General features: G+C 35.8%; 1 protein-coding gene across 1 annotated transcript in view; it reads right to left on the bottom strand.

Annotated features, from left to right (window-relative positions):
- Positions 1–17,300, bottom strand: part of HELQ (helicase, POLQ like) — a 74,355-nt gene that overhangs the window by 43,690 nt on the left and 13,365 nt on the right. Inside the window, exons 4-6 of the mRNA XM_044680056.1 lie at positions 16,279–16,479; positions 15,314–15,386; positions 12,030–12,127 (exon numbers count right to left, since the gene is read on the bottom strand). Of these exons, the coding sequence (XP_044535991.1) occupies positions 12,030–12,127; positions 15,314–15,386; positions 16,279–16,479 (372 nt within the window). The remainder of the gene's footprint in view (positions 1–12,029; positions 12,128–15,313; positions 15,387–16,278; positions 16,480–17,300) is intronic.

Here is a 17,300-nt window from a genome sequence, read left to right as displayed (position 1 = left end):
AATAAATAAGACTAGAAGTTGTTTTGAAAAAACAGATAAAATAGACAAAGTACTGGTCAATCTAATAAGAAAAAGTTAAGAAGAAAACCAAATTGACAGTATTAGAGATGAAAAGGGAGACCTTACCTCTAATGAAGGGGAAATTAAGGCAATCATTAAGAACTATTTCGCCCAATTATATGGCAACAAATATACCAATTTAGGAGATATGGATGAATATTTACAAAAATATAAATTGCCTAGATTAACAGCAGAAGAAATAGAATACCTAAATAATCCCATATCAGAAATAGAAATTGAACAAGCCATTAAAGAACTCCCTAAGAAAAAATTACCAGGACCTGATGGATTCACAAGTGAATTCTATCAGACATTCAAAGAGCAACTAATCCCAATACTATACAAATTATTTGATATGATAAGCAAAGAAGGAGTCCTACCAAATTCCTTTTATGACACAAACATGGTACTGATCCCAAAGCCAGGTAGACCAAAAACAGAGAAAGAAAACTACAGACCAATCTCCCTAATGAACATAGATGCAAAAATCTTAAATAGAATATTAGCAAAGAGACTCCAGAAAGTAATAAGAAGATCATCCACCATGATCAGGTGGGATTTATACCAGGAATGCAAGGATGGTTCAACATTAGGAAAACCATCCACATAATTGACCATATCAACAGTCTAACAAACAAAAATGACATGATCATCACAATAGATGCTGAAAAAGCCTTTGACAAAATACAGCATCCATTCCTTTTGAAAACATGGAAAAGTATAGGAATAGAAGGACCCTTCCTAAAAATAATAAACAATATATACCTAAAACTATCAACAAGCATTATATGCAACGGGGATAAATTAGAAGCCTTCCCAATAAGATCAGGAGTGAAACAAGGATGCCCATTATCACCTCTATTATTCAACATAGTACTAGAAACACTAGCAATAGCAATTAGAGAAGAAAAAGAAATTGAAGGTATCAAAATAGGCAATGAGGAGACTAAGCTATCACTCTTTGCAGATGATATGATGGTATACTTAAAAAAATCCTAGAGAATCAACTAAGAGGCTGGTAGAAATAATCAACAACTTTAGCAAAGTGGCAGGATACAAAATAAATGCACATAAATCATCAGCATTTCTATACATTTCCAACACATTAGAGCAGCAAGAGGTAGAAAGAGAAACACCATTTAAAATCACCCTAGACAATATAAAATACTTGGGAATCAATCTAACAAAACAAACACAGCTATTATACGAAAACAACTACAAAACACTTTCCAAACAAATAAAACTGGACCTCAACAATTGGAAAGCCATTAATTGTTCATGGGTAGGACGAGCTAACATAATAAAAATGAACATCCTACCCAAATTAATTTACCTATTTAGCGCCATACCTATCAAATTACCAAAAAACTTCTTTACTGAATTAGGAAAAACTATAACAAATTTCATTTGGAATAACAAAAGATCAAGAATATCAAGGGAAATAATGAAAAAAAATGTGAAGGAAGGGGGTCTAGCAGTACCAGATATTAAACTATACTATAAAGCAGCAATCATTAAAACAATATGGTACTGGCTAAGAGATAGAAGGGAGGATCAGTGGAATAGACTCGGGGTTAATGATGTCAGCAAGACAGTGTATGATAAACCCAAAGAGCCCAACTTTTGGGACATGAATCCACTATTTGACAAAAACTGTTGGGAAATTTGGAAAACAATATGGGAGAGATTAGGTTTAGATCAACATCTCACACCCTACACCAAGATAAACTTAGAATGGGTGAATGACTTGAATATAAAGAGGGAAACTATAAATAAATTAAGTGAACACAAAATAGTATACCTGTCAGATCTGTGGGAAAGGAAAGATTTTAAAACCAAGTAAGAGTTAGAGAAAATTACAAAATGTAAATTAAATGGTTTTGATTATATCAAGCTAAAAAGCTTTTGTACAAACAAAAACAATGTAGTCAAAATCAGAAGGGAAACAACAAATTGGGAAAAAATCTTTATAACAAAAAACTGTGACAGGGGTCTAATCACTCAAATATACAAGGAGTTAAATCAATTGTATAAAAAATCAAGCCATTCCCCAATTGATAAATGGGCAAGAGACATGAATAGGCAATTTTCAGGTAAAGAAATCAAAAGTATCAATAAGCACATGAGAAGGTGTTCTAAATCTCTAATAATTAGAGAAATGCAAATCAAAACAACTCTGAGGTATCACCTCACACCTAGCAGATTGGCTAAAATGAAAGAAGGGGAGAGTAATGAATGCTGGAGGGGATGTGGCAAAATTGGGACATTAATGCATTGCTGGTGGAGCTGTGAACTGATCCAGCCATTCTGGCTGGCAATTTGGAACCATGCTCAAAGGGCTATAAAAGACTGCCTGCCCTTTGACCCAGCCATACCATTGTTGGGTTTGTACCCCAAAGAGATCATAGATAAACAGACATGTACAAAAATATTTATAGCCGCGCTTTTTGTAGTGGCAAAAAACTGGTATGTCCTTCAATTGGGGAATGGCTGAGCAAATTGTGGTATATGCGGGTGATGGAATACTATTGTGCTAAAAGGAATAATAAACTGGAAGAATTCCAAGCAAATTGGAGAGACCTCCAGGAATTGATGCAGAGCGAAAGGAGCAGAGCGAGGAGAACATTGTACACAGAGACTGATATACTGTGGTAAAATTGAATGTAATAGGCTCCTGTACCAGCAGCAATGCAATGACACAAGACAGCTCTGAGGGATTTATGGTAAAGATGCTACCCACGTTCAGAGGAAGGACTGCAGGAGAGGAAACATATAAGATAAACAATTGCTTGAATGCATGGGCTGAGGCGGACATGATTGAGGATGTGGACTCGAAACTACCACACCAATGCAACTAACAACAATTTGGAAATAGACCCTGAACAAGGACACATGTTACAACCAGTGGAAATGTGCGTTGGCCATGGGTGGGGGGAAAGCGGGGGGTGAAGGGGAAAGTAGGGGCATAAAGTATGTAAACAGGTTAAAAATGAATATTAATAAATGTTTAATAATTTGAAAAAAAAACATTATAAATAATTTTCAAGTAATAAGTGATGAGGAAACTAGTAATTAGAGGACTTGTTATTGATTTATCTCCTGGGTGGTATAGGTTTCTTGAAACTAAAAGAAAAGCAAAATATAGTTAAAAAGAAACAAGAATAGAAGAAAAATAATGATCACTGCTCTTGTGAGGGATGAGTAGGTGGGGTGAAGGACTTGTCATAGGCAAGTCATTACCAAAATTGAAATACTTAAGATTAGAACAAAAGTCATTTTTCTTGACAAAATAATTTTCATTAAAGGCTGTTCCAAAAGTATTTATCAGTGAAGTTTAAGTGAGGCTCCAAGATTTAGAAATATTCATTAGATTATAAAACATACAAAAAAGATTTTTTAGTTTGTTTAATTTGTGTGCCTAAACATTTTGTCCTAAATGAATGGTGAACTTTGATAATTATCACATGGGATTACAGTGATTAGAGCCCAAGAAGACTTGTGTTTAATACAACTTCAGACACTTAATAGCTTTGTGACCCTGGGAAGTCACTTAACCTGTTTTCTTGACTGTAAAATGAGAACCATAGAAATACCTACCTCCCAGAGTTATCATGAAAGCGAAGTGATGTAATATTTGTACAAAACTGTTTAGTTCAGTTCTTGGCATTCAGTAGATACTATTTTTTTACTTTAATAATCTTTACTCAAAAGATTTACTTTAATAATCTTTACTCAAAAGATTATCCCTCAAATATTAAGAAAGAGCCCTGGAAGACAAGTGAAAAGATCTAGATTTGAATCCTCATTTGCTACTTTCTCTCTATGTCTGTAGTTAAATCACTTAAACTGCCATAAACTGGAATTCGAAATACTGGATGGGGTCTATGAACTTCATCAAAATGGAGTTTCCTTCCAGAAAAAAAAAATACAGCACTCCCACCACTCCAGCTTCCCTGCCTATTCTGTACAATTGTTATTCATGTACTTTAATAAATGTTTTACATTTGTCTCAAAAAAAAAAAAAAGATGCTTTCCCAAGTTCTTTGAGAAACCTTTCAAAAGCATCAAGGAGCTCAAAAAGGTGTTCACGTTGTTCAATCCTAGTTTTGCTAATGTTGAATTTCTTTTAGGGGAATTTTACTCTTCTTCAGAAAAGGAAAAATTCCTCAACGAAACAAGAACGAACCCAAATTTGGAATCATGGCCGCTGGTTCATCAAGACTTAGATTTCACCCAGCATGCCAATATGAGATACCTAATGAGGTGCAGGACAGACTTGATTGAGGAAATGAGGATGCACGCTAAAAGACTAAACGCGTGGCAGAAATTTGAAAAGCTAAAACAAGGGGAGGAAGAACACCCAAGTAGTTTTCTTGATAAGGTAATCGAAGCCGCAGAGACAATTCTTGGTCTCAGAGATACACATGCCCAGGATACTACTGACCACATACGTAGACAGTTTGTTAAGGGAACCTCGATCCCAATACAAAATTATTTTAGATAAAGTTGTCCACAGTGGGAATCATTGCCACTGGTGGATGTAAGGCAACATGCAGCTTACATTCAAGACTAGAAACAAAAAGAGGCAAGATTAGCTAGACAAACTGAATCTGATAAGGACGAGGTGATAGCTGATCTAAAACGTCAATTGAAACAGGCAAAGCATGAAAAAGAAATCGAGGAGGTGAAAAATTTTGCCCTTCAAAACAGTAGGAGCCAAAATCAATATAGGCAACCTACAAAACACCCAAAAAAGAAAATCATAGTCCCCTCGTTGTTACCTATGTGGACAGCTTGGTCACATCATTCGATTTTGTAGATTTAAACAACAAATAGATTTTTCCAAAAATGACAATCAAAATCAAAGAGACAGAGGCAATAGAAAGACCTACTATAATTCTAAATGGTCCAAGAATAATAATGACACACAAAAAAATGATGACAACAAACATGATGGTGCGTGCTGTAACCATGCATGTAAAAAATATAGCCAATCCCCTTCATTAGATGATATGGAAAGATATATTCAGATGGGAATGAAGCCTAAGGCATTATGAATCGAAATTCCTAATTTAAAAACTTCTAATAAGTGTAATTTGGGTGTGACAGTGTGTAGTCTAAGTGAGGAAAGCAAAATGGGAAATCTGGGTAAAATTGAGCAAGTGCCTAAAGCAAGCTACACAGAATATGAACATAGATCTGCGGCAGATAATCAGCAATGGGAAGAAATAATGCAAATGCGCAGAGAAATCTATGGCAATAATGAGGATGATTATATAAGGGATCAGCTTTCTCATTCCAAAACAGACACATTGGGTGAGAAGCATAAGGATCAATCAAACCATCGCAACAGCTCACATCAGAAGGCTTTTCAATCTTGTTCAGAATCATCAAAAACTCAAATTCCTCTCTTTATTCCAAGTATAAAACAAAGGGGCAACTTGGATAAAGAACATTATGGCAAGGATTTACAATATTTCCAGAAAGGAACACTTTCAGTAACCTTGGGGGAATTAAATCCTAAAATTCTATCCCATTCATTTGCTTCAGACACAATGTCACAGATTGAGGTTAAAGAGCAAACAAATCAGTATGTTGGCAAAAACTCAAATTTGAAAGTGCAACCCACTGAGTGGCAGGGTGATAGCAGCTGTTTGGGAAATTCCATATCTACCTTTCTCAATCCCTTAGCTGCAGAATTTCAACCAAAAGTTTGGGGAAGGGAAAGAGAGCAGTTGTCCCCAGTAACCAGTGTGAATAACAATAACATCAATGAAACTTGTGCAGAGATTGAAGACAAAAACCATCTGACTTCAGTCACACAAACATCAGGGCAAGATAGGGAACATCAGTCAGCTTTTGAATCAGTAGTTCTACCTGAAGTGTTGAAGGAAACACAATTTAACTACCATACATTCCCGGATACTACTGAGAGGAAAACTTCCGATTTGGGGCATGACAATTCTTTAAATATCAGAGTGGACGGTAAATCAAATAAAACATCCATTTCTGCAGCCCTCAGCAAAAGCCAACATGAAATTTGTACAACTAATAATGACTTAACAGCTCTCAAGGAGGCAATGCTCTTTAATTCTGCTCTCTGTATTCCTGATTCTAAACTGAACTTGTCGAATGGTGCTATAGGAAGTTTGGGTTTAGACACAAATGACCATAAGCAATACTGGATCAATGATAAGTGTACACGAAATACAGAGGATTCTTTATTACCCCTCTTGCCAGTGAAGTCCAATGACAGTGGAGAACCATTAGTTACCCTAGAAATCGGCAGGGGGGAGGGTACACTAAGAAGGACTACTGGACACTGGTGCAATTTGTTCCGTTTTACGAGAGGCACCTGAAGGATGCCAATATCAAGGCAGTTTGAGAGTAAGAGGAGCTTCTGGGGTACCACAAGTCCTGTAGCTAAAAGTTAAAATGATAAAATTTGGACCTCTAACTCTCAAACACACCTTCTTATTATTATCATGTCCTTCAAACCTCGTGGGATGAGATCTCCTATGCAAATTGGCTGCCACCATCCAATGCCAATCGGATGGACAAATTTATCTACACCTACCCAAGAGATCTCTAAAACACCATCCGTTTTATTTTTAGATCCATGTAGTGAGGAACCATCATACCAATCAACTGATAACATCTATGAGGTTCCGGACGATATTCCAGATTACGTGTGGGCTAAAAATTCAAATGAGGTGGGCAGGATATTGTCAGCGGAACCAGTAAAGATAGAGGTAAGAGAAGGTTTACCTCCAAGAATTCCTCAGTTCAGACTTAGCCAAGAGGCAATAGAGGGAGTGAAACCCATCATAGAGAGTTTATTAAAGCACGGTATATTAAAATATGGCTTTTCACAATATAATATACCAATCATGCCTGTAAAGAAAGCCAAATTATCTCCTGATGGGAAGACTCAATGGCGTTTAGTACAAGATTTCAGAGCAATAAATGACCATGTACAAAAGACCTATGCCATGGTACCAAGTCCATCACAAATCATAGCAGCCATTCCACCTGAAGCTGCTTGGTTTACTGTTCTGGACCTGAGCTCTGTGTTCTTCTCTGTTCCCCTGCACAGAGACAGCCAGAAGCTGTTCGCTTTCTCATGGGAAGGCAAATCCATCTTATGGACCTGTCTGCCTCAAGGTTTTTCAGATTCAGCTTCGGTCTTCTGTCAAATCCTGCAGAGAAACCTTGAGTCGATCACTTTCCAAAACAGCAAAATGGTACATTATGTTGATGACATCCTGCTAATGTCACCATCTGCTGAAGTCTGTAACACTGATAGCATACACTTAATCAAAGAGCTAGGCAAAAGGGGCCATAAAATTTCCAAATCAAAACTTCAATTCGTGATGGAGAAAGTAAATTATTTAGGATTCATTCTAGAAAAAGGCTCCAGAAGAATTTCCCAAAAGAGAACACAAGATATACAAAATTTAAGTTTGCCTAAGACCAAGAGGCAAGTCAGGGCAATCATAGGAATAACGAGCTTCTGTAGAAACTGGATTCCAGGTTATGCTCTCATCGCTAAACCTCTGATAGAGCTAACCAGGAAGGAAGTTCCAGAACTATTAATGCTGACTAAAGATCATGTCCATGCAATAGAGAAATTAAAATCATTTACACTATCAGCTCCAGCCCTAGGTATCCCTGATCATGACAAACCATTCCTCCTTTATGTACACGAAGATAAAGGGACAGCCTCTAGTGTTCTCACACAATCATTTGGGAATAGGTTAAGACCAGTCGCCTACTATAACTCAAAATTAGATTAGTTGATCTGTGGAATGCCAGCCTGTTTAAAAGCCATAGCTGTTGTAGCAATTATGATTAGAAAATCTTCATCCTTGGTATTAGGGAGTGAACTGAAAGTATTTTCCCCACACCAAGTGGAATCTACTTTAAGAAACACCACATTACAAGCATTCACCTCCCAAAGACTATCACAATACCAAGCAATCTTGTTGGTTAATGAAAATATAACTTTTCACTGGTGCAGAAAGTTAAATCCTGCGACTCTGATTCCAGGTTTGCCTCTGAAGGGAGAAAGTCTACACATCTGTGAAGATGCACTTAACACTGTGCATAAAACAAGGCCAGATTTAGACGACAAGCCCATGAAAAACCCCGATATGACCTTATTTATAGATGGATCATCATATATAGTAGACAATCAGAGATATACCAGAGCAGCTGTAGTGACAGCCTCTAAGACCCTTTGGTACTCATCATTACCATCTACCATGAGTGCTCAAGGAGCAGAATTAGTCGGTTTGATACACACTCTGAAGCTTGCCGAAAATCGCAAAGCAAACATTTTTACCAATTCTCATTATGCTTTCTCAGTCATGCATCAATCTGGTGAAATCTGGAAAAATCAAGGCTTCATTACATCCAATAGCAAACAAATAGCGTATGGGAATTTAATCAATCAGTTGTTGGACGCAAGCCAATTATCAGCCCAAGTGTCAGTCATTCATTGCAAAGCTCATACCAAAATCCAAGGGCCAGTGGAATTAAGGAACAAATGTGCAGATATCGCAGCCAAATATGCAGCAAAGTATGGACCACTTACAATTCTGAACTTATCTTTGGTGGAGGAAGATGATCTCAAAAATGCATACTCCCCAAAGGAAGTGAAGGATTGGAAGAAACATCATGGTGTATATCTGGCTTGGGGCAAATGGAAAACCTATGTTACCTAAATCTCTATATTTCACTTTTTGCAATGCACTACACCAAAAAAGGCATTATGGAAGTCTGGGTATGGCAGATTCCATAAATAGGTATTGGAATGCAAGGGGCATATATGAAGTTGTTATGAGAGTTTCACAGAGGTGCAGAATTTGTATGCAATTCAACCAGACAATTACAAAAGTCCACAGTCTGGGAGGCAAACCATTAGCTTATACACCATTGGAATGCTTACAAATTGATTACATCACAATGCCAAGGAGTCAAGGTTATAGATATACTTTAGTGATAGTGGATAGATTAATTAAGCGGCCAGAAGCTTTTCCAGCAAAATGTAACACCTTAGCGTTTGTTGTGAAAATCTTACTGAGAGAACTGATACCCAGATTCTCTATTCCGCTACACATTGCATCAGATTCTGGGTCCCATTTCACGAATAAGATTTTAGCTACAGTTAATGAAACCTTAGGAGTCAAAGAGCATCTTCACTCAATATATAGACCGCAGTCGAATAGGCAGATTGAACGCGTGAATAAATCTTTGAAGACTCTAGTAGTAAAAATCTGTGCAGAATCTCACATGAAATGGCCTGATGCATTACCATTGGCACTATTCCACCTAAGATGCCAACCCAACAGCATTACACACTTATCTCCGTTAGAAATGCTATATGGGCATCCACTATTCCATGGCAAGTCACCTCACAGCATTCACAAATTATCACACCTGGGTATGGAATGCAAACTCTATGAATATATTAAATTACTCAAGCAATGATTAAATCAACTCCATAAATTAGGCTTGATACATCAAAGAGTACCCTTTGATTTTAGTCTACACAACTTCCAACCTGGAGATTATGTTTACATCAGGAACTTCACTAGGAAGTCTGTGTTAGAACCCAAGTGGCTTGGACCTTTTCAAATAATCTAATTGCTTTTAGAGCAGTCAAAATTAAAGGAAAGGATCCTTGGTTCCATGTCACCTATGTCAAGCCAGAAAAAGATATGTCCCAACAACCACCACAGGACCCAGTTACTATATAGCACAAAGATCAACTAGCACCAACCAATCAGTCAAATAAGTCCTCAGAAAGTCCACAGCCTATACATGAGACTATAGAACCAGAGCAGCAATCAGAACAACAATCAGAGCATGAATCAGAACCAGAATTAGACCAAGAGTCAGTAAACAATCAGATATTACACCAAATTTTATACCCAAATGATTATCCCAATCCCAATTACTTAGAAGAATCATCTGTAAACAATTACGACAATGAAAAGAATCAACGAAAGAAGACACAACATTTGATTTACAATCAATCCCAGATCTAGAAACTGATAGCGACAAATAAACGAAAACCATAAAGACTTAATCACGAACTCTTTTGTTACCTATAATCATCTTTATTAAACTGCAAAGAAAAAAGAAAGAAGAAAGATTATTCACGTTTGATAGACATTTGAACTTTGTTCCTGACACAAGTCAACACACTAGAACATCAGTTCCAGTGCAAGATGACAAGCGTGGGATAACATCAAATGACACAAGTGAGGCATTGCTGACTTCGCAGATCTTCACGAGGACAAGCAAACCCGAGAACTACAAAAGACATCCGTGACTTACACCAATTGTAAGAAGGACATCGACACTGTGAAGAGGAGCATCGATCAGCGTTGGACACATGTATTTGAAGAAGATAACTTACACCCAACAGAATTTTCACTGCATACAACACTAGATTCCATCCAAGCAGTACAAGCATTTTGCAAAAGAATTCCGGTGGAGTAAGTATGTAACACCTCATTACATGGATAAGTCACGCTAGACAACACATAAAACATTTTCCTGACTTCACATCTACATGTGAAACACTAAACTTACACTTAAGAGAGAAGAGCATGTCTGCCTTAGCACAGAATTTTCTCTTACTTTGGTTCAGACACCTTCTACTCAAATCACCTGACACTTCATGTAAATATGTAAATTTTACTTACTAACCCTTAGCAATAAGTTTTACTAACACACAGGGACAGTTTAGTTAGTTTGGTAAGTTAAAACAGGGATAGATTTTTCCTAAACTTTCTTTGTAAATATTGAACATAGCATAAGTCTATGGTTTGTCCAATAGACTTACAAATAATTATAATCTTACTTATTCTTACTAACATTTCTAACATAGGCATAATAGAAAGTGAACTAGAATTTAGGAGCTTAGATTGTAGAATTTTAAGAAGTTATTATTTTTCTTGTTAGTTCATAAAATTAGATACATAGAGAGAATTCATTACTTCGATCTGGTTAGCAAATGTTAGCTTTAAGAATGTTTGTGAATGTTTACATTTAATTTGCTTTTCCTTTCTGTTCAAAATTTTTTTTGCAAAACTTAAATCCCCATTCTTTTCCTATGCCTTTACCATAACCCATCCTAGTTTAGCTTAGTCTAGTCTTCGTATAGTTAGGAGATAGCAACCCTTTTTCTTATTTTGCACTGTTTTGGAGAGTAATTTGTAATTATGCCCAGAGTTATAAAATTGTGTTTTATCTTTATCTTTAGACACAACTGGGTCTGTTTCTCAAGGAAATCAGAGAAAAAGGAAAAGAACCTATATGTTCCAAGATATTTATAGCAGCTCTCTTTGTGTTTGCAAAGAACTAGAAATTGAGAGGATGCCATCAATAGGGGAACACCTGGACAAACTGAGGTATATGATTGTGATGGTATATTACTATGCTGTAAGAAACGGTGAGTAGGATTAGTTAAAAAAAAAAAACCAAACAACTTGGCAAGATCCGCAGTTAAGTAATGAAAAGTGAAATGAGTAGAACAAGAACATCATATACAACTAGAGAATTAGTATTTGAAGAATAACTTGTTAATGTCCACCTTCCAGAGAAAGAACTGAAAAATTTTTGTGGGGTGATACCTTCTACAATGCAAGGAGGGAAGGGAGAGGCTAAGATACTTGGGAATAGATTCTGTTAAATATATAGATTTTAAAAATAAGAGGTAGTTAGGAAGCTCAGTGGATTGAGAACCAGGCTCAGAAACAGGAGGTCCTGAGTTCAAATTTAGCTTCAGACATTTCCTTGCTGTGTGACCTTGGGCAAGTCACTTAAGCCCCACTGCCTGGCTCTTACCATTCTTTTGCCTTAGAACCAATATTGGTTCTAAAATTGAAGGTAAGGGTTTAAAAAAAGATAAACAAAACTAAAATAACTTAAAAAAAGTTAAAGCCTTAAACACATACCGGTCTAAATTTACTAGTGTAATATTCTGCTTTCAGGAATTCTTGTAATTCTTCAACATTATTTAATGTTGCACTCATGCCAATAATTTGAGTAGTTTCTGGAAAAAAATTGAGGGAAAACACATTACTCAGTATGTTTAGGGGAAAAAAAAACCTGTCAAATTGGGTTTAAAAAGACATTCTATGCTACACCACCATGTGGCTGATTTTTGAAGAAAGAAACAAAATTTGGGAATGTTTTAATCATCTGGACTGAGGTTTTAACATTTGATGAAAATCTTAGCACAATGCATTCATATTTCTTGCTTTTTAAAGCCAAGTATATTGAATATAATTTAACTTTTTCTTGTTATTTCAGGCCTAACGAGTTATTGCAATGCATTTTATTTATAGCTACAATTAACAAAATTAATAAACATTAAAAGCTTGCATAGTACTTTATATCTCAGAGAGCCTTATAAATTAATTAACTGTAGCCCTTTCCTGTTACAATGTGTAGAGCAAGGGCAGCCATGAACCCACAAGCCTAGCTTGTGGCTTGTGGCATGACATATGGCTGAATGGGACACAACAGATCCTCTTTGACATCAAGTTGTCTAGCAAGTGGAGCATAGATAATGGATAGGTTAAGGGCATCTCCCTGCGGAGATTAGTATTAAGCATTTCCCTTTAAAGTGTGAAAGGTTCAATGCAGCCAAGCCCTACTGAAATGCACAGTGCTTAAATGTGGAACACCTTACTAATAATGCCATGAAGAAGCAAGAAAGACCATGACAATAGCAAGAAGCTAATCATTTGGATGAACTTGCTGTTGGTTCTGGTGATGACATTATCAAAAGAGGCCTCTAAAAGGAATCAGAATCAGGCAGGTAGGGACCATGAGACAGCAGGCTAAGGTTCAGGTTTCTTTGCATGGGCTTTTCTAGTGAAAGGCTGGGTTCAAGAACATGGTTGAGTGTCTAGTAGATGAGCCCAATGTTGCCAAGGCTCTTTTCAATTCCTATACCATGAAGAGGACTGGAGTTAATGGCCAAATCTAATCCCTGATTCCAGCTAAACTCTCAAAGGACATGAATCCTTCCTTACCACCAGTTAGAGGATTTTCACAAACACAATCTTCTCTAAAGCTTTTCTTTCTTTTTTTTTTTCTAAAGCTTTTCTTAATGTTTCACTTTTCAGAAAATTTGGGAATGAGTAACATTAAAAATTACATCTTTTTAGACCTGAAATGAGACTTAAAGTCATTCACGATGGATCAACTTGTTCTCTTTTGTAACAAAATCTCACATTTGTATTTTAGGTTGAATTGTGAAATAATAGTAAAAGGCAAGAAAATTATAAAAGTAATAACACTAATTCTGCTAATTCAAGGTAAGCTTATATCTAGTCATGGAATATTATAAGATCACCTTGACAAATATTCAGAATGCGAAATGTTATTACAAAAGAGACTGCATGGAAAAGTATTTCCATTGGCAGGACTTCCAATTTGATTACATTTTTAAATAAATGCAATTTTTAGACCATGCTTTTTGTGTATAAAATTTTGTGAAAAATAAAATGTCAGGGTCAGCTGGGTGGCTCAGTGGATGGATTGAGAGCCAGGACTAGAGATGGGAGGTCCTAGGGTCAAATCTGGCCTCAAACACTTCCTAGCTGTGTGACTCTGGGAAAGTCACTTGACCCCCATTGCCTAGACCTTACCACTCTTCTGCCTTGGAGCCAATACAAAATATTGACTACAAGATGGAAGATAAGGGATTTATCAAAAAAAAAAGTAAAATATCATTTACATAGAAGTAGATTTTTAAAAAATAATCAAATTTTCATAACCAAATTCCAATGATATTTTCCATTGAGAACAGAAATATTTTATAGGATCCAGAGAGTTGGTCAGTTATCAAATGTTCAGGTTAAAAAAACAACCCTGATTTCCTTTTGTCTCATTGTGTTTCAGTTATGCAAAAGATCACACATATGACATTTGTTAGCTCATTCAACAAGAATTTATTACATGCCTAAAAGGTGCCAGGCACCACGCTAGATATTGACAACTATAAGCATTCAACTGGATGTCAAACCCAGAATTACTTTTAAAAGTCAATCTCTTTAAACAAAAAGCCTAGATTTCTAGACAGCCTTTCAGACAATTAAAAAAAAAACAGTTCACAGAAGAAAAGGTGAATCTGACAATACATATGTAAACGCAAACTCCTTTGGACCTTACATTTCTAGGGTTGTGCTGTGGTTTGGTTTTAAGCCCCAGAGATACTCTGGTTTTAGAGTCAGTCTATCAATTTTTCCTTTTTTTTTTTAAATTTCTGTCAGGTACCATAACAAAAGTAATTTAAATATATAGCAAACACACTGCTTTTAGAGAATACCATGAGTTCTAAAAGCAGTGAAAATGCAGTGATAAAAGAACATAATACACAAAGGCATCTAAGTTTATTATCCCTAAACCTGTTTCAGAAACAAGATGCCACAGACTTTAAAGAAATACAATAAAAGGCTATTTTCCAGGTATGTTCATGAATTTGTGATACTTAAGTATGAAGCAAGAAGTGCTGTTATAGTTTCAAATGTGACTTCCTATTAGTTTTATTACACTGACATATCCCTAATAGTTTCACATTTATGTCATAATCCTTGTCATGATTCCTAAGCTTTTAAAATACTTTTTACTGCTATAAAGCAACATGATGTGATGAATACAATGAATCGCTTCCAAAATTTTCTAACAGAATTAATGCCTAATTTGATTTTATGGCAGAGTGAAGAAGAACTAAACAAGCAACAGAATATGAGACATGGGCAAAGCAGAGGAAAAGTGACAATGAGCCAAAATGATAGAGAAAAGCTGCAGTGGCAGAGTTTAGAATCTGTGATTGAGGCAGCTGGGAAATAAATAACTGGGTTAGTGAAGAACAAAGTCAGCTGTGAAGAAGCAGAACACAAGAGAGCTCTGCACACTGGAAGGAATTTGCTTAACAGAAGTACATCATTCAGGCATGTGAGGCAGCTTACTTATCCTTCTTAAAGGCACTGCCAGACAATGTTCATTTCTTAAATAATAATGGCTTACTCCTCACATCAAATATATGTGCTTGACAGTTACAGTGAGAATTCTATAAACTGGAAAATGGAGTAGTTATGTATTATCAATGGGCACATAGTTTGTTAGTGGCAGGGTTGGGATTCTTCTATATGTGTGTCTTGATTTCTATATAAATATATAATTCTCTATTCACCTGAGTAGTAACCATAATTCATAAAATACTTACTGCTCGTATAAAGAATTTTTGCTAGGGTAATTTCCAGTACAGCTCCTCGGCTTCCTTCACCAATCATATGCAACTTTGAAGCAAAAAAAAAGTGTTAAATGTATTTATAATAAAATGAGTTTTATAATATTTGCATAAAATGAATGTGAAACCCTAGCTTAAAACTTTAGTATGTACATTGTGGGTGGGAAATTAAGAATCTTTAAGGACAAGACCTTGGGGACCTTTCCTCAGAATTTTTTATTGTATTTCTTTTAAGTCTTTGGCATATTTTTTTCTGAAAAATTCCTAACAAAAGGTTTTGTGGCAAGAACTGATTGCAAAGAATGTGCCCATAGATTGGGGCATGGCTAAACAAATTGCAGTACATGGACATAATGAAATACTATTGTGCTATAGAAATTTTGAATTTGGGGGCAGCTGGATGGCTCAGTGGATTGAGAGTCAGACCTAGAGATGGGAGGTTCTACGTTCAAATCTGGTACTTCCTCAGATAATTCCTAGCAGTGTGACCCTGGGCAAGTAACTTAATTCCCATTGCCTAGCCCTTACCACTCTTCTGCCTTGGAACAGAACAATATGTAGTACTGATTCCAACACAGAAGGTAAGGGTTTAAAAAAAAAAAGAAAGAAAGAAAGAAATTATGAATTTGAAGAATCTAGAGGACTGTGACAGGACTTTTAACAGATGAGGAACATGAAAGGAGTATAAGTAGAAAGGACTATCATGTTAATGAAAAAAAGAATCAATACCATTTTTAAATAATCTAGATAATGTCCAGCAAGTAATCTACAAATCCAACAGAGAGGATTATGAATTAAGAATAAGAGCAAATTAAAAATAAATAACTATTTGGTACTTCCTTTTATTGTGGTGTTTCTGGAGAAATCTACATAAAGCTTCAGGGAAATAATTTTTGAAATTATTAATAATGAATTAATAAGCTAGGAAAGTATTAACAAACCTCATCTATGACAACTAGACCCAATTCATTAATTCTTCCATCTTCGATTAATGAGTTGACCAGACCATGTCCCTTTTCAATAGTAGCAATATACAAAGATTTTTTTCCTCTTCTTTTAATTGGAGGAAATCTTCCTTTACTTCCTGCATATTCTTCAACAAGAAAACCCAGCTCCAATCCGAAACTTGACAAGCTTGAAATCTAGAACAATAGGCTTCAAAATGTTAATTAAGAAAACTAAGTGCTCATATATATTCTCACCAAAACACAAACTAAAATTGAATGAAAACAATCTCAGAAAAGACAAGAGTTACCTAAATAAGGTCACCAAGAAAACAATATGATGGTCTTTGCAAAATAAAGTTTATGAAACCACACAGAATCTGGTTTACATTTTAAGAGAAAGCTCAGCACACTAAATTTACAAATGATACTTTGACTTTCCAAAATAAATTATTTAAGTCATATTCTTTAATATTGCTTAATTTTTGGCACCAAGCAAATTCCACTCTAAATTCAGAACTCCTTATTATAATGTCCTTCAGCCATTCATCAGAGACTAAATTAGGTACACACGTCAAGCTCTTGTTTTTCACTTGGATTGAAGGATTTTAAGGAGATACTAATTACCTAGCAAGAAATCATAGATAAGCAGCCTTAGTATAATAAAGAGGCAGTAAATATAACTGGACTAAATGATTCCACCTCACAAAAAGAGAAAAAAGAAAAAAATATCGGCTTTTAAACTTTTAGCCTAATTTGTGCAAATTAAGTCACTATTCGATTGCTTCTTATCCTTTGAAGATTAATTAAGAGGACTTCGCTCCTGAACAAAAGGGTCCAGATCTACCCTCTAGGACTCTTTGCACTACAAATGCTATTAGTCCAGGAAGAGAGACTGTATTATCTCCAGGAATGGACATTAAAAAAAAAAAAAAAAGCCCAGGCTCATCTGAAATCAGAAGTTAAAAGATTCCCAGGGAGGAAAAGGAGAGAATTGACTCAAATATGTTGGATGTGTA

This window comes from Gracilinanus agilis, chromosome 6 (genome assembly GCF_016433145.1).
Source record: "Gracilinanus agilis isolate LMUSP501 chromosome 6, AgileGrace, whole genome shotgun sequence".
In the NCBI taxonomy this organism is placed as follows: domain Eukaryota; kingdom Metazoa; phylum Chordata; class Mammalia; order Didelphimorphia; family Didelphidae; genus Gracilinanus; species Gracilinanus agilis.
This window is presented reverse-complemented; position numbering and strand designations above follow the sequence as displayed.